A 24,735-nucleotide genomic window follows, 5' to 3' on the forward strand; every position below is an offset into this window, starting at 1 on the left:
CTTCACGCTGCGGGTGACAGCCCGTCCCAGGGAGGGCCACATCCACCCTGCTCTTGCACCAGCATTTCGGTGACAGCGTGAAAAACCCGGCTGGTTCTGAGACCTGTAGCTCAGCTGACAGGTACCTCAGCAGCTGCCTGGGCTGCGTTTGTAAAGGGAGAATTTACAATGAGTAGAAGCTCAAGGCAGCAGAGCTGCTGATGGTCCACAGCCTGTCACATGCAGCTCGTTAGGGAGCACCCAGGGCCAAGTCCCGGCGATGGATGCCAGAGCTTCGCCGCGGTCTCTGGAATGACGAGCGTCTCTCCGGGTTGCTGGTGTTGTAGGCAAACCTCACAAAGAGCCAGAATGAGTTCAAGATCAAGCTGAAGGAGCTGGAGGACTCCCTGCTCGCCCGGCTGTCTGCTGCTGGGGGAGACTTCCTGGGGGACACAGCGCTGGTGGAGAACCTGGAAACGACGAAGCGCACAGCCATGGAAGTTGAGGAAAAAGTGAGTGAGTGAGTGAGTGAGTGAGTGAGTGAGTGAGTTGCCCCTGGGCTGGTGCCGCGGGCAGTGGGTGAGCTCTCCCGGACCGTGCCGGTCACCCCGCGCTCAGCAGGAGGTTGAGTGCTGCTTCAGCACGTGGCAGGACACTGGATAACACCCACCCTTGTGCATCAAGGTGAAAGAAGCTAAAATCACCGAAGGTCAAATAAATGTCGCTAGAGAAAACTACAGGCCAGCGGCCGAGCGAGCATCCCTGCTGTACTTCATCCTGAGTGACCTCAACAAGATCAACCCCATCTACCAGTTCTCTCTAAAGGTAGATGCGGAGCAAGGGGGGAATTGGTTTGTACGGGCAGGACAGGGTCTGGGAGGATCTTGGAGATTTGGTGTTTCAGATTTATGCTGCTCAGGGAACACCAGGTGCTGAGCAGCCTGCCCGGCTCTTCCTCAGGCGTTCAACAGGGTCTTTGAGAAAGCCATCCAGCGCGCAACTCCTGACGACAACCTCAAGCAAAGGGTGACCAACCTGACGGACGAGATCACCTACTCGGTCTACACGTACACTGCACGGGGACTCTTTGAGAGAGACAAACTCATTTTCCTGGCCCAGGTCACCTTCCAGGTAACGCGTGCAAATGTTTGGGGCTTCTGTTGAATAACATTGTACGTGAGTTCATTGGTTTACACAGGTTGTTCTCTCACTTCTGTGCTGCTGCTGGATGCTCTGTAGCTCCTTGCCCAGAGTGCAGCCCCTGGCACCGAGGCCGTGTGTGCCAGGACAGTTGTGACACTGTGCTCTCAACTTGCCAGGTCCTGGTGCTCAAGAAAGAAGTGAACCTGGTGGAGCTGGACTTCCTTCTGCGCTTTCCTTCCAAGGCCGGCGTCACTTCCCCCGTGGACTTCCTGCAGCCCCAGGGCTGGGGTGGCATCAAGGTTGGTCCATGCGGTCGCCGGCCCAGCCGAGGCGAGGCCAGCACGGCCCCCAGCACAGCGGGTCCAAGGTCACTGGCAGCACCTGGGAGGGTTCACAAAGACCCCGTGGCCCCTGTGGCTGGTGGGACCTGGCACCCAGCAGGCGCTGCGGGACGGCAGCGTACCGGTGCCACAGGGGTCCACATGCAGCCCCGCGGCAGGCGATGGGGTCCCCTTGCTCTCCTCCTCTGCACGTCCCACTCACCCCAAGGGCTGATACCTTTGAGACCCCCAAAGCAGCCGTGCCCCGCGGGGCAGGGGGCAGCCTGGCCCCCCGCAGTCTGGCAGCCTGCCCGGGCTGGAGGAGCCCTCAGGGCCTGGCTGCAGCACAGCACCATCCCTGCGAGCTCACAGCTCCACGAGGACCCCCCAGCCCGAGGGTCCTTCAGGGCGAGCAGAGCCCAGGAGTGATTTCGCCCTCCTCTGTGGGACCTGAAGTTGCTCTCAGAAATGGAAGAATTCAGGAACTTGGACAGTGACATTGAGGGCTCGGCAAAGCGATGGAAGAAGTTTGTGGAGTCCGAGGTGCCAGAGAAGGAGGTGTTCCCCAAGGAGTGGAAGAACAAGACAGCCCTGCAGAAGCTGTGCATACTGCGGTGCATGCGGCCAGACAGGATGACCTACGCCATCAGGTGTGCCAGCGCCTGCCCGGGGCACGCAGCACGGTGATGTCCTGCCACGAGCCCCGCGGTGTCACCGCGCCAGCTGCGCCCAGTGACTACGTGTGTTCCCAACTCACATTATGGCTTTATTTTTCCGCAGGAACTTTGTGGAGGAGAAGATGGGGAGCAAGTTTGTGGAAGGCAGGAGCATTGACCTCTCCAAGGTGCAGGTGTGCCAGCGCCTGCCCGGGGCACGCAGCACGGTGATGTCCTGCCACGAGCCCCGCGGTGTCACCGCGCCAGCTGCGCCCAGTGACTACGTGTGTTCCCAACTCACATTATGGCTTTATTTTTCCGCAGGAACTTTGTGGAGGAGAAGATGGGGAGCAAGTTTGTGGAAGGCAGGAGCATTGACCTCTCCAAGGTGTACAAGGAGAGCAGCCCCACCACGCCCCTCTTCTTCATCCTCTCCCCTGGTGTCGACCCCCTGAAGGACGTGGAGGCCCTGGGTGAGCTGCCCGAGGGCTGCGTGCGGCTGCTAGTTTGACCAGTGAACGGCCAGAGCTGCCCAGCCCCATCCTCCTGTTAATAGTAACGAAAAACGGGTCTCACACCTTGGCGGTTTCCTCTCCTCTCCAGGCACAAAATTGAACTTCACCATCGACAACGGGAGGATCCACAACGTGTCGCTGGGGCAGGGCCAGGAGGTCGTGGCAGAACAAGCCCTGGAAGTGGCGGCCGTGCAGGGACACTGGGTCATTCTGCAGGTGGGTGAGGGCCCTGGGGTGCACCACAGGGCATGCGGCACTACCAGCACCGGGCACACCGGGGTGCACCGCAGGGCACGCGGCACTGCCAGCACCGGGCACACCGTGGGGCACACAGCACTGCTGGCAACCAGGCTCTCTGTGGAACTGCAGTAGGAATTTGGGGGGGACGGGTGATTCCCGAGGCTGTACCCCAGCCCAGGCAGTACAGGAGGGGTTCCTGCTGCAGAACATCCACCTGGTGGCCCGGTGGCTGGGGACGCTGGAGAAGACGCTGGAGCAGCACAGCCTGGACAGCCACGACGATTACCGGGTGTTCATGAGCGCCGAGCCAGCCCCCACCCCCGAGGCACACATCATCCCGCAGGGACTGCTGGAAAACGCCATCAAAATCACCAACGAGCCGCCGACCGGCATGTACGCCAACCTGCACAAAGCCCTTGACCTCTTCACCCAGGTACCCTCACGGCGCCGCTCTCCCCGCCGCGGTCACGCCGGGTCCTTCCAACCATTTTGGGTCGGCTTGTCCAACTGGTTTCACTGAGCATCGTGGGGTGTCTCTGCAGACACGGATGCTGTGCCAGGAGCCAGCCCACCCCAGGCACATCCTCCTGGGGCTGCCCAGAGCCCCAGTTTGTCAGGACATGATTTAGGGACATGCAGAGCTGCCCGAGGGTTCCCAAAGCAGGGAGGGTGCTGGATTATTGGGGCCTTGCCCAAGGCTGGATGTCGAGCTGCTGCAGCTCGGTGCCACAGGCCAGCCACCCTGGCTGTCAGCAGGGTGTATGTGTGTGGATTCTGATTTTTTTATAAACAAATAAGTGCAAAAATTAACCAACTAGCAAATCTTCAAAAGATAATTTTATGCTTTTTATTATTAAAACCTTCAGTTCTCCTTTGCCATCATCTGTTAATTGTCTGATGTTGATTTATTATTTATTGTGATGATTTTCTGATGGCTTATAATGACAGTCACTCCTTCACCTGTAAACCCGCTCTCCTTTTCATTCCGCTGCAGGACACGTTAGAGATGTGCAGCAAAGAGATTGAGTTCAAATGTGTCCTGTTTGCGCTCTGTTACTTCCACGCGGTGGTGGCCGAGCGGCGCAAGTTTGGCACTCAGGGCTGGAACAGATCTTACCCCTTCAACAACGGCGACCTGACCATATCCATTAACGTCCTGTACAACTACCTGGAGGCCAACCCCAAGGTAAGGGACTCGCGAAGTGACAGTGCCACTGCGGTGCAATACACACGACGACAACCAACCTTCTTTAAAAGCCGCTGCTGGGTGGCCCCGCAGCTCCACAGCCCTGTGCAGCGTCCCCGGGCTGCAGGGACTTCTGGGGACCCCCACAGCGAGCCTCTCCTCGTAGGTCCCGTGGGATGATCTCCGGTACCTCTTTGGTGAAATCATGTATGGGGGACACATCACAGACGACTGGGACCGCCGGCTGTGTCGGACCTACCTGAGCGAATACATCCGGGAAGAGATGCTGAAAGGGGAAGTGTTCTTGGCTCCGGGGTTTTTGGTCCCTCCCAGCTTGGATTACAAGGTGAGAAAGATTTAATGTTGCAACGTGCTGTGGAAAAACCACTGCTCTGGATAAATGCACACTAGTCAGAGTTCCCTCACCGAAGGGGAGCGTAGGAGGAAAAACTTGCCAATCCCATGAAAACTTGCAGAATGCTGGCAAAAATAATTCCTGTGGCTGGGGTGGTAAGGGAAAAACTTGGGTAAAATATGAGTAAAAATCCCCATCCTGTATACGCAACGCCAGCTAGCTGTGAAGCACCACCACCAAAAAGCGATGTGTTTTCAAAGCTGAAGCAAAACTCACGCTCCTCTGTATGTATCTGCTCAACCAACGCCCGCCCCGCGCTCAGGGTTACCACGAGTACATCGACGAGAACCTGCCCCCCGAGAGCCCCTACCTGTACGGCCTCCACCCCAACGCAGAGATTGGCTTCCTGACCGTCACTTCGGACAGGCTTTTCCGGACAGTTCTGGAACTGCAGCCCAAAGAATCGGACGCGGGAGGAGGCGCAGGCGTCTCCCGAGAGGAAAAGGCAAGTCACGTTTCTGCTTCTTTACAGTAAACGATGACAATGACAACTCGGAGGCCAGAGGGGGAGGACAGATATGGGCCCACACACAATGGACAGGAGAATAGGATCTGACAATAACTGATTTCTAATTAGTGCAAGGAATTAGAGACGTGATTCTAGCCCAGAACCACAAGCTGCCAGCCTGGAGAAGGGGTGTTGCTGGCGCAGAGCTCACCAGGAACACTGGACCCTCCTGACAAGGTTTTATTTACGTACTTTTGCCCTTGGTTTCTCTGTGACCAGGCTCTCCTCTGCACTTCAGCACCTTTGCCAGTCTTTGGCGTTGCTAACGTAACCGAACACTAATAAACACTTCGCCGCGCTACAGCGGCCGAGTCGGCAGCACCGACACAGCCCAGGGCAGGGCAAGGACTGGCCGTGGCTGCCGGGTCTCCCTGTCCCATCTCTCTCCCTACTTCTCTGCTCTTGCATCAATCCAGCTCCCAGGCAGACTGGGATCAGATCACAAGACTGGTAGCTGCTCCAGCAGCTGCTCCAGCACCTCCGAGACACGCGGTGCAGCTACAAGTCAGCAGTGTTCAGGAAGGTTACGCTTCAATGGGCTAAAGATGTGCCAGTGGCAAAATGTGGCTCACATGCTGCATCCTCAGCAGATGGAGCAGGCTGAGGAATTTCCGTTCATGATGGCAACTACTAAAAATACAGATTTAAAAAAAAAAAAAGTCTTCCTCCTGACTGCTTGGATTTTACAGTTGAATTTCACAGCCTCTGTGGCTTCAGTTCTTACTTTCTTGGCTATCAAAAAAAAGAGCTGCAGCTTCTTAAGATCCAAGAGTAGTTAATAAAAGAACAGAGAAAACACAAAGGCAGAAAAAGAAAAATCTTACTAAGTTAACTGTTAACTCGCAGCGTTTCTCCTGAGGTAGGAGCAGTTCTATGGCACGTTCTTTCCAGGTGAAGTCAGTCCTAGACGAGATCATCGAGAGGCTGCCGGAGCCGTTCAACATGGCGGAGATGATGGCGAAAGCGGCGGAGAAGACCCCGTACGTTGTAGTTGCCTACCAGGAATGTGAAAGAATGAACATCTTGACCCAGGAAATGAGACGCTCTTTGAAGGAATTAGACCTGGGCCTGAAGGTAGGCACCTGCCCAGGCAGCGCCTCGCCCTGCCAGATAACGTGCCACGATTTGTAAGTGGCTGTTGCTCATTTCCAACCCTGTCTCGTACAAAGCGCTCGGCTGACCCTGCTCCCACCCTCACACATCCCACTGCGCCGGGTACGGCCAGACCGTCCCCACCTCCTGCTCTGCACCCAGCGTGAGACCAAATACCCCCATCAGTCTTGCTCCCTTCAGATCAAACTGCCCAGGCTTTCCTCTCTGTTTCCAGGGAGAGCTAACGATTACCTCGGACATGGAAGATCTGGCAAACGCTCTCTTCTACGACAGCGTCCCCGAGTCCTGGACGCGTTACGCCTATCCCTCTCTCCTTAGTTTAGGAGCCTGGTACGCAGACCTGCTCCTGCGCATCAGGGTGAGTAGATTGCTTGTGAAAGTTAAAGCTTAGGGAGCAAGCGAATACCACAGAAGACCAGGAATCACCTCCATCAGTGTACAGTGGTTAACTAGTTTATTTTTCAATATTCATGTAAGCAGTCTGAAGTACCTGAAATGGCCCGTTACCCCAAGAACAAGAGGAGTTTGAAAAGGGTTCACCATTAGAGTATATCACTGGTTCAAAAGAACATTAGCTAACCCCCCTCGTAACTTTACATGTCCCAGAAGAAAAAAATATTTAATAGAACCATCTGAAGTGTGGCTTTGTTAAAAAAAATAATAGTTCTATTTACTGCAATCCAAATGAATGGTTCAAGTGTCATTGCTGCAGTGGAATCTGCTATTTATTCATCACAGACCACCTCCATCCTCGTCTCCCCTCTGGAAGATCACCTGAAGCTGGTGTTAGGTACAGTGTCACGTCACATCTCTGCTGCCCAAGGGCCATGCTTTGCTCTGAAGTCCTTTGCTGTTTTTCCTTTCCAGGAACTGGAAGTCTGGACAACGGACTTTGTGCTGCCTGCAACAGTGTGGCTGGCAGGATTCTTCAATCCCCAGTCCTTCCTCACCGCGATCATGCAGTCCATGGCCAGAAAAAACGAATGGCCACTGGACAAGATGTGTCTTTCAGTGGAAGTGACCAAGAAAAACCGCGAGGAGATAACAGCTCCACCCAGGGAAGGCTCCTATGTGCATGGATTATTCATGGAAGGTAAAAGACTGGATCTGTTCTGAGATGTTTCAGGTGCAGAGAAAGCCTAGTTCAGCCTTAAAAATCCTTGCCCCCAGAGCAGGTGTTGGTACTCACTGGCTTATCCAATTTGTACGGCTCTTGCAAAAGCCCCAAGCAGCGGAGCCTCACTCCACGCTCATGTCAGAGAGACGCCAGCTGAGGGCAGCACCCGCCCGGGTGACAAGCAGACTGTGACAAACCAGAAGCTGTTGTTTGGAAATTAAGACTGTGTATCATGACCCTGATGCTACATGGTTCTAATGAATAAATAGATTACGCTTTTATTGGACGTGTGCGTGAGACAAACCAGGAAACTGAGAACCTAAAGTAATTACTGCTACAGAGGGGGAATGAGATGGCACTGACAGCAGCACCACTTAAACAAGAGCACAGACCACACAGGACAGCCAGTGTGGTTCCCACCACAGCCAAGTTCTACCTTCAGCTGTGCCAACCCGTGCTGAAGGGATGAGCGTGGACAGAATTTATTTAGACATCCCACACAGAGTAAGGCAAAAACACATTCATGAGTCACAGTGAGATGATAACGTTAGCCCTCAGCCATGCCTACCCCACCTTCCCCCTCCATCCCTCGACTGTGCTGCTAGAGCAACTCCTTCCCACCCATTAGCAGGTATGAAAACAGCCCCCTCCAAGTGAAAAAGCCAGCAGGTAACTGGTATCCCAACAATTTAATATTGCAGGCGCTCGCTGGGACATCCAGTCTGGTGTGATCACAGACGCTCGGCTGAAGGAGCTGACGCCCATGATGCCAGTCATCTTCATCAGAGCCATCCCTGTGGACCGCATGGACACCAAGAACGTCTATGAATGTCCTGTCTATAAGACACGGATGCGAGGTCCCACCTATGTCTGGACCTTTAACCTAAAGACAAAAGAAAAAGCTGCTAAGTGGATCCTCGCCGGTGTCGCTCTGCTCCTGCAGCCCTAAACTTTGACTACGGAAAACAGCAAATGCTTTTAGTTGCTAAAAAACCTCAAAGTTGTGTAACTTGGACTCAGTTTGATTGTACCAGAACTATTTTAGCAAAGCATCAATAAAAACATTGCTGGAACTGCTGTCCTGTGGAGATTACTCTTAAATAGGCAGAGTTTCTCATGAGGGACACTGGTTTTCAATTGGTGGAGAGCCAGACCACGGAACAATGGTGTGTAACTACCCGGATTCTTTTCCTTCTCACAGCTCTCTGTCTTTCCACAGCTGTTTGTCTGATCACCCAGTGCTAACTGGGAGCAGAAGTTCATCAAGCCATATTCCTGCATGGAAACATGTGTCTGTTTAGACCAGGTGGAAGAAGAAAGGTACAGATTTGACCCAGTTCTCCCACGAGTCAACCTGTACAACACAGAGAAAGTCCAGCTGCAAACAGCTGACTCTCTGAAGTACATTTATTTCTATTTCTAGGTTATAGAATCTACTCTACTGTTTCTTTCACAACAAATAATTTCTACCAGCAGTAACGCCTATTAGGGTGATTAGATCTGCTCTGGCCACCATACAGAAGCCAATGCCTGTCCCTTTAGCATAAAATGATTCACCAAAATCCCACCCCAGGAAATACCTGAACAATTAGTTCTAAACTACAGTTGCATAAAACCGCCCTCAGAGCCAGCAGTAAGAAAAGCCACAAGGTGAGGCAGGGAGAGCTGCTTGTTTCTTTGCAGAGCAGCAGCATTTAGAATAAATTCCCATTAAGCTTTACACTCACCTTCAGCCTTTTCAGGTGCCAGAAATCCCTTTTGCTGGCAATACAAGATCAGAACACACTGCCCATACTCACCATTGAAGCTCACGGGGCACCCCAAGCCTGTTCTCTAACACATTTTTATCTGGCTTCCCAACCCAGTTCTCTGCAGGGCATGTGTTACAGTTTGAGCTTCCCATTCAGCAAGTAACATCCAAAAATCACACTGGCACCAAAAGGCCTCTCATGCCCTCCCCACAGCTCATGAAAGTCACTGGTAACACATCTTAATGTGAAGGAGCCAGACACACAACCCCAGAGACGTAAATAAAATGGATGTGTGACCACTGAGCCCCAAGGGCACACGCTCAGGTGCCAACTGCAGGGACCAAGTGCACGGCCCAGACAAAAACCTACGAGCGATTCCGCGAAGCTCGGAAGGGCTCCGGTTACTGGGCAGCTGAACAGCCAGGCAAATCCAGGACACTGGACAAAGCAGAAACACTAAAAAACCTGCCCCAATTAACCAACATCTACAAGGTTAAAGCAAAGCACTGATCAGATAAAAAGACAACAAAACATTTTAAATATCCCAACAATGTTTTCTATTAGCTGCTCAAGATCAAATAAAAACAGACCGTCTCCAGAAAACCCTGAGAGGGACATTTCAGAAATGGAAGTTGTATTTCTGTGCATGGGAAATACCCTTGTATCTGTTCTCTTTCATTGCCCCTTCCAGAAATTCTAGTACATGAAACCTTGAGCAATGATTCCAGTCAGTGCCAAGTACCCCAGCAGAAAAGAGAGATGCTTGGTTTTTCCCCACATCATCTGTTCCCATCACCTATTTCTTCCACATGATAAAGAGTGCTGCATTTAATAATTGCAGTCAGTGCAATACAAATTCCCCATAAGAATGGCAGAAAACTCACCCAAAGCAGCAACTTTACTTCTTTCAAAAGAAATTCTTGATCAGAGGTGTTACCAGCTTCACCCACAGCTTCACATAACGATTTGGCTGCTCAAATGTTGCTGATGAGACTACACCTGAGCAGAGGTAAAGCTGCTCCTGCTCCTATAAAGGGAAAGAAACATCATCCCAGTAAATCCTAAGTGTTAAATTATATATAAGTTATATACTGGCCTTTAAGAAAAGTGAATTCTTGGATAAAACTGGGCATGGATCCTGCCAAAAGGACACATCTTTTCTCCCACAAGCCTCAACATAAGAGTCTCATTCCATGCAGCACAACTCACAGAGCAATTGCACCACCAAGGTTCTGTCCTTCACCTGCCCCAGCACTCCACTTTTTGAGGACTATCCATGTGCTAAGTAACCAAACCTCAAGAATTCACAATTTAAACTCTACAAAGAGCAAAGGTAGGAGGTTTTGCCCTTTTGTGCCCCACAGCTGCAAGAGAGATAAGCTTCAGTTTCAGAAAAATCCTAAATCCCTCTCTGTAATTGTCAGGAAAGGAAACCTTACCATAATCTCAAGAGACTGGCTTACGCAGCTCTTTCTAGACACAGCTCAAGCACTGTGTTTTCAAATGAATATGCAGTCATGATTTCAGCTAAATTACCAGAAACACTTAGGCTTCTCCAGTGTGTACACAATACTGCTGAAGGAGGAAATGAACCATCATGATGATAATTCATGCTCGCGTTGCACGTGAAAGCAGCTGTTTGATCAAGGGCAGAAGCGGTTTTCTTATCAAAGCCAGTTAGGTGTCTAGATTTGCAGGCAAACAAGAAGCAGACCCTCTACTGTAGGTCTGTTCCTAATCTTTTTTTTTTCATTAGCTCAGCTGTCACAAACAACAGAAAATACTCTGCACTGTTTAAATTCAGGGTGGAACAGGGAAACAGGAACGAAGCATTGGAAAGTAACACCAACAAGATTAAACAACAGGAGAAGGAAGACATTTGTGTGCCAAATCAGTCTAATTTTAGAAACCCAAAATGCTCCAAGAGCTACAGTCCTGCTGTGAAGATCCTGCACCATGGTCATTTGATACAATGTCGTCATCCAGCCACTGGAAGTGAGACCAGTTATCTGAATTGAAGCTCAGTTCATTCAGTGGAGCATCCAAAGACACCCAGACCACTCAAATTTCTTCCCAAATCTCATCACACATTTTTAAAATGGAACTGAACATTACATCAGCAAAGTGATTTCATGGCAGCATACCAGGAATGTATTAAGTCTTCTAAACAAAGATCACAGAACAGTAAACAAACAGCCAAGCTCCAAATCAGCTTCCAGCAAATGGGAATGGTTTAAAGCCCTTTAAATTAGATCACTGCAGCACTGCTGGAAAAAATTCCTTTGTCATATTTTCACTGATTCTCCCCTTCCATTAGAAACAAGAAGAGGCAAGATATGAATTGAAATATTCAAGCGACTCTTCCAGTAATAGAATTGTTTTTTGATTAGATATTCTCTGACTCACCCGGTGGAAGAGCCCTGATGCAACAGGGCAATTCCCATTGATCTTGAAGACAACTGTGCCGCCTTATGCCAGGACCTGGCTTAACAGGATGCATTTTGAGATCCCTAAGTCACACACAGAGGCACCAAACCGATTTGTTTTGTATCAGGACACTACATGAGAAATTATTTGGGACAATGTCAGTTCCAGCAGAAGATACAGAGTCGAGGCAGATGGAGAACCAGACAGGATTTAGAGAAGCAGCAAAAGTGATGGGCAGTCCAAGCTGCCTAATTACAAAAAACAAAAAAAAGAAAAAAGGGGGGGGACACTGGACATTAAACCACTGAAAAATGTTTGTGTCAAGATTATACAAGGTCACATTATTATTCAAGATTATATTATGTCATACAACTTAATGGGCAATCCAACCAGCCCAGAAATCCTCTTCTTACAGAAACGACTCTAAGATCCCCTGCCTTTGTGCACAGCCTGTGGGCAGCCACCCAAAAGCTATCTGATCAGTGTTTATATTCCTACAAAGGATTTCCCAAATGCTTAAGAAGCAAAATCCTCCAGAAGTCCAAGATCAGCAGCTCAAAGGGCCTGACCTCATTATCCTGGGGCATGGTGCTACCTTGGCAATGCCCAAATATTGGGGAGAAGGCCCAGGAACGTGCTGTGTGATCAGTGAGCAGAGGAGCCAGCAGATCCTCTCCGAACGCCGTGTCTCTCAGCAACCAGCGCCTGAGCGCTCCCGACACTCGAGTTCACTGGGGACACATGTTCTTTCCCGTTATGGCCTCCAGTTCCCAGAAACAGGCACTTGCAGGAGGCATCTCATCAATAGTCACTTAACTGACAGCTCCTTGAGACTTCCTACGCTCAAGAAGGTTTTGAATTATCGTAGCTGCAGGTTTTTATTGCAACTAGGTCATCAGCATTCCCTACGTGACCCACAAGCACAACATCCACGTTATCTGCCCGTGATCAGCCACTCACCTGATGGAGCTGCTGCTGCAAAGCTTTATTTTCTGTCACTATCGCAACCTGAGCTTCCAAGTCACGATGAACTGATCGATATCCGAAATTAGGAGAGCCGATCAGGGTCAGGCAGGGAAGATCACTTCCTGCCAGGTACAGCCAGAGGCCTGTGGAAAAACAGGGGAAGAAAGGAAGCAGAGCAAAGGAAATGAGCGGGGTATCCTCAAACAATCGCCCCCCTTAGAAGAAACGAATTAAACCACGTTAGAGTACAGTAACTGTAAGAGACCAGGACACAAAGCGAGCTAGGACATGCCTAGCATGTCCTCTAAGGCTCTGTGGGAATCCTGGGGCACCCTCACACAGCTTCCACTGTCCAAACTCACGTGCTCTGAACTAGGGGGGCTGCAGGACTCTCAGTGCTGCCCTAGGGACATGTTCTTAAGAGTGTAAATACACTGCATGGAGGGCCCCCAAAACAATCGAGAATCAGTCGCTGTCACTAAGTTAGAGGCCGTTTTGCACCACAGCACCTCTCAGAAACACTGAAATAAGACAGTTTTTCAGTAAAGGAAAATGTACACCAAGCAACAGCACCAGGCCTGGACCAGTCACTTCCAGAACTGGAAGCAGCACAGTTGCACAGTGACTAACCCCTTTCCCGAGACAAGACAGTGACATGAAGGGGCATCTCCCTGCTCCAACAGGTGAATTCACATGAAATAAAGACTGGTAAGAGAAGTGCAAGCTATTACACCCACTCACTTCCTGAGGAGCCACCCAAAGATGAAATCAAACTCTTGCCAGGATGCAAGACTCCCAGGTCCACTCAGCACTGCAGTTCACACACGACTTTGCCAGTGCAACAAGGGCAAGGGTGATGCAACCCAGGACTGTTTTCGAGCAGAAGATGGAAACACCTCGCTATTGCCAAGCACACAACTGTGGCACAGCAGGAAAGAACAGCTGGGGATGCCAGAGAGCCAGGACTATTGCCAGGGGGAGTCTGTACAGCCATTCCCTGGGTATAAACCGATCCAAGAAGTGTTTGCTCTCCACTTAGCACAACATAAGCACTTGGAACAGCCCTGGGCAGGTCCCTGATAGACGGCTTATCCCTACTGCAAGTCACACAAAGACTACAACAAAGAAACTGTAGCATAAAAACCACCTAGCCCTTAAAATAGAAGCAGGTTTCCTAACTGAACCCCAGAGCAGTTCCAAGAATGCCTTGAGTAAGAAGCTGCCGATTCAAGGCTGGTTCCTGTAACCTCCTCCCCGCCCCCACACCGCTCACACTCAGCAGCTTTGCTGCCACTTTCAGTTACAGCTCCTGGCTCAGAGCTGGCACTGCCCATGGCTCAGCGGCATCTTGGCTCCTCCACGGGCTCTCCCCAACCCACAGGAGGGCAGGAGAGCGACATGGGGGGCTCCAGGAGCTGCACAAAGCACCCGTGGGGCACAGAGACTCGTCTGCCAGGGGTGGTGTGGAGCACAAGGCTCCCAGCAGTGGGCCAGAGCTCTGTGCGGGCAGCAGCTACGAGGAACGCGCTTCCTCGCCCTTTCCAAGCAGTCACGCGGCAGCCCTAAAGCCTTTACGGTGTCTCTGGCTTTATGGCCACCTGGCAGGATCTGCTCAAACAGTGACTCACCTTTCCAGAAAGGGGAAGCGCCGTTTCCCAGCCACCATTCAATGCAGTAACACAGGTTTATCCCGGAGCAAACAGCCATCTGCCCGGGACCCTAATCCGAAAGGACGTGCCTCTGTCACCCACAACACCACACCCAGAAATGCAGAAGACAGGTAGATGTGTGCTGCCACAGGTAGACTTAATGAAGGTACACCCAGGAAAGCCTCCCTCGTTGTTACACCCAGGAAAGCCTCTCTCATTACACAGGTTTGCATCTCCCACTCACACGTGCACGACGTGCAGCCCTGAGCCCTGAGCCGGGCTGCTACAGCTGCACTGGCACCAACCGAACCAAGGACAGTCGTAACCCTGGGGGGAAAACACACTGCAGGAAGCTGTGTGTGAGGATACAAAACATTTTACCAGGAGCTCAAAGGGTTCACAAAGCAGCAACCAGAGCGTTTGGTGTAAATCAGCCGGATCCTATAGGAGACTAAAGGGTGTCTTTCATCTGGGCCCAAAAAGGAAGCATTAACAGGCACTATTTGCAGCTAGGGATCTCACGTCCTCTTCCAGGAGCCAGGCTCTGTGCACAACTGCCCTTCATCTGTCTCCAGAGTTTCCTCCTTTTTCCTCTTCTGCCCTGTCCTCTCTTTCACACACACTGTGTGACTCCTGCAGAAGGAAACTGGGTGAACCAAAGATGTGCCAAAGGGCAGAGCGTGCCAGAGAAGGGAGCTACGAGCTGATCCTTCCAGCTCTCCAAAGAGGAAACGGAAAGAAAGCAGCAAACATCTCTGACTGTCCCTCCTGCCAAGCACAGGAGCTGCTCAACTCTGAGTCTTGCATCGCTCTCAGAGAACACCTTAGAGCAGAGAGAGCCCAAAGCACTTCCAGGAGCAGCCCAAAAAGGGATTGACTGCATGTGCACTCTGGTAGTCTGGAAAAGCAGCCCATGCCTTCTGAGCTCAATCCGTGCCAAACCACAAAATCCCACTCAGAGTCAGCAGTGCCCAGCAAGAGGAGGAACCTGTGAATCACAGATCACTTGAGCACGTGCTTCCTGGAAGACAGACCACACAGGACTTCCCAGCCAGGCAGGCACGTCCTTCGGGCTGCCCTGGATTGAGAGGAGGGTTTTACTGCTCTGGAGTGGCTGGTCTCACTGCAGGAGAGGCACAACGCTCCTTAGAAAGGTTTGTAGTTTCAACACAGAGGCAGCCTAGTAACACCCGTGTATTTTCTTTAGTCAGGAAAAGGCCCACTCAGCAGTTTTCCCCTCCTACCACCTCTGAACCTTCTTCTGAAATCCCGGCAGGAAGCAGGGCAGATAGAGGCATTCCCACAATCATTAACAGCTCCTTAAACAAACAACGGGAGAAGACCTCAGGCCATGGCCTCCTGAAGGGGAACAGGTCAGAGTGACTCCAGAGCTGCATCCTTCCAGAGTTCAAATCAGAGGCGTGCTGCAAACAATGGAAATGTCCCTCAGCACACTGCAAAGCCTGGGGAAATCTGCATGGTAATTAGTGCCAGATTGGTATGCTTACAGTAACACAGTTGTCCTGGGGGACCAGTGAGCCATCACAGGAAGTGACACAGTGACACAGTGCAGAGCTCTGCTCGCAGAAGATTAGAGCAACAGAAGGTGCTGTGGAACACAGCAGAGATGGCTCAGCTCAGCCAAGGGCCGTGCCTGACCAGGAGACCAGGTCATTCTGTGAGGTGTTCCACTGGCACACCTCCACGCAGGCAGACCAGTAAGAACCTGGATAGTTACTGTGTCACACACATCAGACTGAAAAAAAACCAAAACCAAAAATCCTCAATTAAGTACACTTCCTAAGCTATCTGCATTATTAAAATCTACTACTGAGCAATCAAATACTTACTACTGTGTATAAAGTAGGAGAACATAAAAGTCAAGGACTGCATTTTCTGGAAGGAAAATTTAGAGATACAGCCAGAAACAACCAGTCAGGGGAAAATGTTCATGCTTTCGTCAAGGTGGCACTGGGCTTGTGAAAGTTGTACACAACCTATCTAAAGTAAGAAAAAATCTGGGGTCTTCTACAGAAGACTATGATGACAGCATTAATTATGTTTGTTTATCATTAACTACATTTGTTAAGCAATATTCATTTCTCAGCAACTTCCCCTCCAGCTGCCTCCAGCTCCCAGAAGGCACATGGGTGCCTTTATTCACTGTGCTGCCCTTTCCTGTATGCCATAAACAGAAGCTGGTACAAATTCCTCAACACCTGGATCATTCCCACAAAGACCAGCTGCCAAGAGAACGTGGGGTCCCGGGCCACTGGGGAGTCACCACAGCAAGGTCCCTTCCTGGTCATGCTGCAGATCCCTCCCTGGGGTCCCTGGCACAGTCATCCTTCTCCTTGCTGAAACTGGCGAGAGGGATACAAGAAACTGACTCACAACTCTTACTGATCATAAACACATCCAGATGCTTCCTTTTCTTCTACATCAAGTTTCCCATCAGGACAGTGCCTTACTGTCACCACAGGGACAATGCCTGTGTAATCTCTGGGACTACATTCGAATCAGGCAAGACAAGACTTTGCACGGTTGTCCCCCGAGTGATCCAAACCTTCTGGGTTTACACAAGCCAAGACGTTTGAACCTCAGACTGGACTCAGCACCCAGCCATCCCCTCACTAGTTGTGTAATCCAAATATGTGCGAGTCTCAAACACCTTCTGAACAAGTCCTCTTGGGAAATGGACATCTTACCTTTGGCGTGGAAAGTCCACCCAGCCCTAGAGTACTCCTGCAGCTGGACCCTCTCCTGTTGGTGAAGGTAGCAGACCTCATTGTAAAACTGGTGTTCAATGTAAACATAGGCAGCAGGGATGGCACCTGCCACCCCTTTGGCACCAAAAAACCCATTCACCTCTGGCGAGGCCAGAAGAATCCGGTACTCAGCCCTGGTGCCCAGAATGAGGTCCATGTAAGCTTGCGTCAGGTTGAAGTAGCCAGTGGTAAGGTATATCCTGGCGCCCCGTTCAGCCTCTGTCAGCAGTGTCTCTGTGACCATCTCATCTATTTGAATCCCAAAAGGTTTCATTTGGATTAAGGGATAGATCCAGGTGTCGGGTTCTGGCTTCGGACCTCCAGATGCTTGAGAGCCTTGTTGGGCTAACAAGGAGCTGTCTTGCTGGCTGCTGTGGAAAGTCTTTGCGTGAAGGAGTTCTTGTCGTGTCCTGGCAGAGTTGATCACCTCCATGACTCTTCGATTGGCTATCTCACAGTAAGCCACCTTGTCTCCTGCAGGAAAACCACCAGAGATTGTGTTTGAGACCTAAAGGTACAGAGCTACACATCACCTCTTCAATAGTGGGAGAAACTACTGACAGGACACCAATATCAGAACAAAAAGGAGCTAAACACAAAGACCACACAACTTTCCTCCCCAAGTCTCAAAAACAGACATTTTAAGGTTGGCAAAGCTACATTACAGAAGAAAAACATTCAGCTTCAAGAGAGGTAAGAAACCTGACTAGCAGCAGCTTGAAAAATCCACTGAGAAATGAAAAGACCAGGGCAAAGCTAAAATGATAACCAAGAATGAACTGGAACACACAAAATAAACTACTGCCCACAGTCTAAGCTTACATCACACAGCAGTGCACAAAAACTTCTGATGCAATCAGCCTAACAGATTGATGCCCTTCTCTGCCCACTTCAGCACTTGTTTTCAGTTTTCCTAATTCAATGTTCATTTGATTCTCAGAATAGACTTGACTACAAAATATTAATTACCAAAAACAGCACTACTTTCATGAAACTTTCAGAATATGCACGCACAGAACACGTAGAGTTATAAACATTAATAACAAAAATACATAGAACCTTTCAAGGAACATAAGTTCTTGTTTAAGGTCATAAGCAGCAGAATTACAAGGAAGCAATGAGATAGTTACAGAGGAACTCTGGGCCTTTGCACTCTCTGCCAGATTAGCTGGTGATGGCCACCATGCCAAGAACACTCTGACAGATCCAGTCTCAAAACTTAGTGATCTTAACAATGGATGGTACAGAAATGGGACGCCCCACAGCCTGTAACAATGGTCAGACACTCAGCAAGTCACAAATGCACAGAGTTCAAGTCATCCTTAAACCCTGGCTGTCACTCCCCTCCTCTGGATCACACCATCCAAGCAAGTGAGACAACTCTCGCCTACCTTGGTATGGGTGTACCATCCCCTCCATCATCTGGACTGTATCATCTTGCTGTAATTGCAGAGACACATCTCCAACTGCTTCCACCAGCTCTGTGAAGAAGTCTGCAATCTCAGGAGAGTCCTGTATGAGAACATAGCGGTCCTGACGGTTGGTGAAGTACAAATCACTCAAGTTTGCGCTAGGAGAGAAAAAGAAGAGTTGAGTTCCAGAACAGCGCGTAGGTACATGATCCTGAACACCCCAGCCCAGGTCACAGACCTCACTCTGCATACAGCTGGACTAATGTACAAACAGGCCATTGCCTCCTGAATCAAGAGAAATCTTTCTTTTTTCCTCTTGAGAAAGACTCTCTCTTTCGCATGAGACTCTCATGTGGAACAGCTATGGTTGCTCTTCCATCTTGGAAGAGTATCGACATGATCAGCACAGAAAGACCTGACACAAATCATGAAGTTCAGACAACACTGGTAGCATGCATACCTTGCCTCAAAACCTCAGCTAAACGAACCAAACGAGGGCCTGGAGAGGCAGGACTCACCCGCTCAGGATCACATTATCATCAAAGAGATAGACCTTGATGTGCTGCAGTCCAATGGTCTCATTAAAACGCTCTGGAATCAGCAGCTTGAGGAGGCCACGCAGGTTTGGAGTGTGGAAGAGGGACACGCGGACTTGCTCGGGAAACCGCTGCAGCAATGGAATTAGCATCGTTCGAGAATTCTTCTTACCTGGAAGACAAGGGGAGTTTCACCCACGGGACCACACCAGACAGGACACATCACGACACGGCAGCACAGCTCCTCAGCTAGAAGCTGGTTACGGAGCCAGCACCCCTCTCATTTGCTGGCACTTAACATATTTCCCTTTTTTTTGAATCAGTTTCAGGTGCACTGTGTCAATATGGAAACTGACACCCAGAACTCCAAGTTCTCTGATGAATGGGCCTTGGAAAGAGTCACTGAGCAGGTCTGACAGCGTTCAAGCTTCGTAATCAAGACACCCCCTAGCACCAGCAGCACATGCTACAGAGAGTCACCACAAAAAGCTTCTGGTACTGCCACTTCCAACAATCCCCATTTGCCTTTATAAAAGTTAAAACATAAAAGAGTCTGAAGAATAAGGGCAAATGCAAACAAGAAATCACAATTTGCACGGTGTAGAGTTTGCCCCTTCTCACTCCTACCACTTATTTTCAGAAGAAAAGCTGCTCAGCTTGAAGATTTTCAGGGAATAAATAGTTATTGGTACACAAAAGGCCAGTTTTGAAAAGTGTATGATTTAAGCAAGTAGGTCAAACTGGTCAAGACAGCCTCTCTCCGAAAAAACAGCTTATCCAGACTAACTGTAAAATAAGTCTTTGAGGAAAGCAAAGCATCACAGTATCTACCCCGAGATCCCCTGGTGTAGTCGAGGAGAATGGAAACTCTGAGGTTAGACGATCCTTTGGCTTGCAGTGATTTCTCCAGCGTTTCTTCTAAACAATCCACCTGCAGAGAGAGATTTCTCTACTCATTACAGAAAGCAAACAAAGCTTTATAAGGAAAGCGTTCAGCAGCCAGGAGGCTGGTGGCCATGGAAGCTTCCACACCCTAGTACGAGTCTTTCCTAGTCATGCAAACCACTGCTAGTTTAGACTTTGTTTCTGTCAGCCTGGCATCCCACTCTATCCGCCTAGAGCAACACATGAAAGGGCACTGATTCCACAGGCACACCTTCCCCAAGCCTCTGAACAGCGATTAATTTTAGCAGAACAAGTCCTAAGATCTTTTCCAAATCACAAATTTGCATTACCAAAGAGAAACCTTGGTAGGTGTTCACAACCGGTGCAGAGGCAGATTTATTCCTTAACTACAAGGCTGTTAATCGTATGCAAATTCACATCTTGTGGACAAGCCCAGGCAAAGCCAGGCACAAAACCCTCTGCAGGACTCTGTCCACCTTTACCCTGCTGTGGAATTTGCACTCTAACATAAGAAACTGGCCAAGGTCAGGCTGCTCCCTAAAGGTCTTGGCTAATGCTTTTGTTTCTAGAGGGAAGAACACGAAACAGAAATGGTAAACAACATGAAGCAAAACTGACCTCTGCCTTAAATGCAGAGTCAATACTGCATCTGCACACTGCATAGGAGGACAAAACACAGCAGGACAGACGTACAACTGGAATCAACCTTCAAGAATACAACTTTCCAGGAAAATGCCAGGGAAAAAAAATTACCCACAGTTCTGCAAAAGCCCTTTGAACAGCAGGCCAGTAACCTCCAACAGCCTGAACGATCCAGGCTCATTATCCCTTGAAACAGTTCTGTAGTTCCGTGGCTCTGTACTAGGCCTAAAAGAGAAACTCGGCACGCCTGCCTCCCACACGCCTGCCTCCCACACCCCACGTACAAGTCCACAATGCAGCCAGGAACCACGAGTAAACTCTCCAGGAGATGGGAAAAGGTATGGGAAGTGAGTCCCTGTATGGAAGCCTTAAGGACGCTACAAGCTCACAAACTGCACCCCACATACACCTCTTGCAGAACAGGATGTTTCTGCAAAGGCAGGCGTTTCCCTTCTGCATTCACTTTCTCGCCTTCCCAATCCCTTTCCGCACTCACCAGCTCCTGTTCGAGGAGCCCCGTTCCCAGGTACAGTGAAGCCATCACCACTCGCTGCTTGGCTGTTTTGATCTGCACCTGGAAGCAGCAGAAAATAAGTTCAGGTTCATCCTCGGTCTCTGCGATCACTGGGAGCTCATGATCCAGACCACAGAAGAGCTGCGGCTCACCTGAGGAGAATCACTTTAGCCAATTCCTAGTGGCTAAAGTGCTTTGGAAAGCTCAGCTCTGTGAACTACTGAGAGAGCACAGCACTGGAGCTGCTCACCCAGAGGCAGCACTTCCATCCTCAGCCATTTTCAAGACTCAGCTAGACAAAGCCTACCTGACCTGATCTACTGTTGACAACAGTCCTGTTTCAGGTAGAAGGTTGGCCAGTAACCTGCAGATGTTCCTTCCTAACAACTTGTCCATGACTGTCCATAACCACTGCAGCTCCCAGCCCCCAAAAACCATTCCCACAACTTTGAATCTACAACTCACCTTCAAGAGTTCATAGAATTCAGCTGGGGATGAAAGCACCTTGACATGCGAGCTGGAGATCCCAAACTCTGGAACCAGATTCCTGATCCACTGGAACCTGTGTGCTCCTTCTGGACAAAGGGAACAAGGTGGGGCTGTGATCACAGGAACAGGAGGGGTGAGCAATGGGGCTAGAAGAAGCCATGATGATCTGTGAAAAGAAAGACAGAGAAATTCTGTACGATGGAGCTTCCCACAAACAGCCTCCGAATCCCTTTACCGGCGAGGTAAAGAAAGAGACACAAGCAGAGCCAACACGTGGTAAGATCCACAATGGCAAGAACGCCTTTCCCTTCCCATAACCCAAACTGAACCACCAAAGCCAAATCTAGAAACTGAAAAACACAAGAAGAAGGTGGGAGAACAGTTCTTAACATCATCAGCTCCTTCCCCTAACTGGCAGGGGAGGTGAGGGGAAACTACTCTCGCATCAGAACAGGAACACAGGAGAGGAACCAGGCTGGAAGCTGAAGAAATTGAGGATGTGAACTGTCCCAAACACCCACGGATCTGGTGCCTGGCAGTGCCACTGTGGTACCAGCTATACCCATCATCAGTCACTTCTGAATCATCTTTATCACACGCACGGCAGCTTTGCCGTGGCCAACGGTCACTTTCATGTCCAGCTTAGTTCTCAGCTCGGCTAAAGATTCGTTGTTTCTATTTCAGGTAAGGATGTTTTAAAAATCGTGCTGCTCTGAAAGTTCCTTAACAAAAGGGAAAAATGCCTCAACCCCCTCAAACTTACTAAAACTAAATAAAAATCTACAACACACAAAGCACCTGAGTGCAAGTCCTAGCAAAAGCAGCGAAGTCCTGTCACCAGAACGACCAGCCAAAGGACTGAGGGTGTCTCAACAGGTACAAGCCAAGAACCACAACTGAGGAAGAGCAGGCAGCCCCTGCCAGGGCGCCACTGGCACTCTGCACTAAAAGAAGGTCAAGACTTCTCTGGCTGACTTCAAAGTAACTGTGAGGGAAACAGCAGGAAGCTCGTTCTTTAAAAAGAAATTTCAGAACAAATTCATTTCCTTTGAAGTCACTTTGGGAAGAAACCAACTTGCTGCTAACAGTCACGCTCCGGGGGGTGACGAGAAGCAAAAGGCTTCTCTTCTCTGGAGGCGTCACGCATGCAAATTCATCAGGTCACAGAACAGCCCCTGGTAGGAGTTTGTCCACATGACAAAACCACATTTCAGCACAATTAGCAGCAGCAGCTCCCAGGAGATCCAGGAATGGATGAGCAAGGGACTGAACTACATCCCCAAACCTGGCAGAAAACATCCTGGTCTGCAAATCCAACTGGCAGGAGAAGCAAGGCGGTTGGTCTCATCCCGGAGGAACGCCAGGTCCCTCGGGCCAACGGACGGCCACCAGCTTGTGACCCACCCTGATGCATTCTGCCACCACCACAGACCAAGGAGAAACCTGATTACGAGTTTTACCAGAATTGGTTACGAGGAACTTTTGGGTTTCACCACAATCCAAAGCCCAAATGACCACAGATTCCAGGAAGATGACTTCACTCATTTGCTTCATGATAAAACTCTGGATCTTCACAAGGTTTCTGAACACCCTTACGCAGAAGCCAGGCAGTTTGCAGTTGGGTTTCCTGGAAAATCCACCAGTTTGTCAGACTATTCATCGCAACAGAACTCTGAGTCAATTTGTGCAAGAATTCCTAGGATGGCCGTTTTCAACACATCATGTGGACCAGGCTCAGACTGGACACCCAGAAGTTACACAGATTATCAACAAAGGTTGTTAAAAACAACAGAAATATTCCACAGAAGGTGATAAAAAAATATTGAGGCAGAAAAGAAATAAAAGAAATTATGTTTTTCAACCACATTTTGGTCTATTTTTACAGAACCTGAGCAGGACCTTTGTGCATTGTTGCTCACCCCAGGTCTCGAGGCACAGGCCACACGCCGGGAGCAGAGACCCAGAGCTGCACAAGGGAGCAGGGCACACAGAGCCAACAAAGTGCACAGCCTGCAGAGCAACAACAAAGTCAGGGCTACAACCTGGCCCTGCAGATTACAAGTTAAGATCTCAGGAATTATTCTCACTGAGGTAACAGTGGTAAATTTTATGCATTTTATGACAATAATTAATCAGCCAGAGGGGATCAATATTTTCCTTATTATTCCATTGGTCAGCCCTGGCCAATTGTACTTCCAAAGCCAGTGCAGTGGTTGAGAAGACACTTTCCAGAAACATGATTCCAAGAAGCCACTTTCCAGCAAAGAGTATGAAAACTGCAGGTTCAGCTGCATCCTCCCTCTACGTGGCCCAACGTCAGGTCTGTGGACTGACCAGGTGCTCTCCTGGCAGCTCCTTCCCGGTGCTGCTGAGGGAGTAAAATCGATCTGCATCACCAGCACTATCTGGTTTGAGCCTTCAAATACATAATTCTATGCCTGTATTGATATCCAATAATTCCATACTCTGGATTTTTTTTACTGCCTACACAATTTAGAGAACATCTACATTGTTTGATCTTTTAATCCAATACTGAAATTTTAGAACTTCAGTGCTGGGAGCCTACAGTTTTTATAACTATAAAATAAATCAGTGTTTGCTCCATTCACCAGTAACAATGGAACAGCAACCATCCACCCAAGCAGCAGCTTCTACCCACCAGTGACTGAAAATAGCTCAAGTGACTACCCGAGTACAACACAACCCTCCCAGCTGGACGCACACAACAGTCAGAAGCCATGTAACATTATGAAGAAATCATCAAAATTCCAAACCTCAACAAACCAGCTTTCAGAGAAACAGAAAACGGGGCAGGGAGGAGCCCTTCCCATGCACCCCACATCACTGAGTTAGCCAGAAACAGAAAACAGAACTAAAAGGAACCACCTCAAATCTTTTCTGCATAAAAAGTCGACCCTAAATATAAACGAGGGATTTTTTGTGTGTGTTCTATTTTTAAAAACTGCGGTTTGGGTGCACAGACTCATGATGGAGCTGAAACACTCTGATTCACTTGTAAAACCTCATCTGCAGAGCCAGAGGTGAAGTGAAACTGCAGGATACGGTGCTGTCCTTTCGCCCACGCGTACGTCACCACGGGGGGATCTACAGACCGCTTGTCTTTCAGTTCAGGTGTCTCTTTCCAGGGCTCAGTCTAGTAATTTATCTACGCTAAAAAACACAGATGAAACTAAAAGAGAAGTTTGCAAATAATTTCCTTGTCTTAACCAGGAACCTGCAGCAGAACATGGGCTAACACAGGGCTCTGAGACAGCAGCTGCTGTCCAGGGGGAAAAGCAGAGACACGAGAGATGCCACCCTTAAAAAATAAGTTTAATTCATCCAGAAGATTTTAGCAGGCACCACACCAACCAAAACAAAACACAGAATCCTTCCAGCACTCTCTTACCAAGTACAGTGCAAAGTGATGCACAAAGACTGAGGGAAAGACCTTTTTTTAAGGACTCCTTCAAAGGTTTTTGT

General features: G+C 49.5%; 2 protein-coding genes across 2 annotated transcripts in view; one reads left to right on the top strand and one right to left on the bottom strand.

Moving 5' to 3' along the window:
- LOC104530534 (dynein heavy chain 17, axonemal) overlaps positions 1-8,182 on the top strand; it is a gene marked incomplete at its 5' end in the record, with an annotated part of 9,390 nt that extends 1,208 nt beyond the window's left edge. The window contains 15 exons of the mRNA XM_010175149.1: positions 325-491; positions 664-804; positions 940-1,110; positions 1,299-1,421; positions 1,899-2,092; positions 2,423-2,571; positions 2,702-2,829; positions 3,059-3,286; positions 3,848-4,039; positions 4,206-4,385; positions 4,717-4,899; positions 5,854-6,036; positions 6,290-6,433; positions 6,943-7,168; positions 7,894-8,182. Of these exons, the coding sequence (XP_010173451.1) occupies positions 325-491; positions 664-804; positions 940-1,110; positions 1,299-1,421; positions 1,899-2,092; positions 2,423-2,571; positions 2,702-2,829; positions 3,059-3,286; positions 3,848-4,039; positions 4,206-4,385; positions 4,717-4,899; positions 5,854-6,036; positions 6,290-6,433; positions 6,943-7,168; positions 7,894-8,141 (2,657 nt within the window). The remainder of the gene's footprint in view (positions 1-324; positions 492-663; positions 805-939; positions 1,111-1,298; positions 1,422-1,898; positions 2,093-2,422; positions 2,572-2,701; positions 2,830-3,058; positions 3,287-3,847; positions 4,040-4,205; positions 4,386-4,716; positions 4,900-5,853; positions 6,037-6,289; positions 6,434-6,942; positions 7,169-7,893) is intronic.
- On the bottom strand, positions 7,590-21,481 carry PGS1 (phosphatidylglycerophosphate synthase 1; the record flags this gene model as incomplete). Its single annotated transcript, XM_010175161.2, has 9 exons — positions 7,590-8,075; positions 9,828-9,970; positions 12,331-12,479; positions 16,694-17,227; positions 18,145-18,323; positions 18,684-18,873; positions 19,533-19,632; positions 20,746-20,823; positions 21,229-21,481. Coding segments are annotated over 8 exons (1,603 nt in total), but the record flags the coding sequence as incomplete, so codon positions are not given.
- Positions 21,482-24,735: the final 3,254 nt, after the last annotated feature.

The sequence above is a fragment of the Antrostomus carolinensis genome, unplaced genomic scaffold, assembly GCF_000700745.2.
Source record: "Antrostomus carolinensis isolate BGI_N321 unplaced genomic scaffold, ASM70074v2 scaffold29750, whole genome shotgun sequence".
Classification (NCBI taxonomy): Eukaryota; Metazoa; Chordata; class Aves; order Caprimulgiformes; family Caprimulgidae; genus Antrostomus; species Antrostomus carolinensis.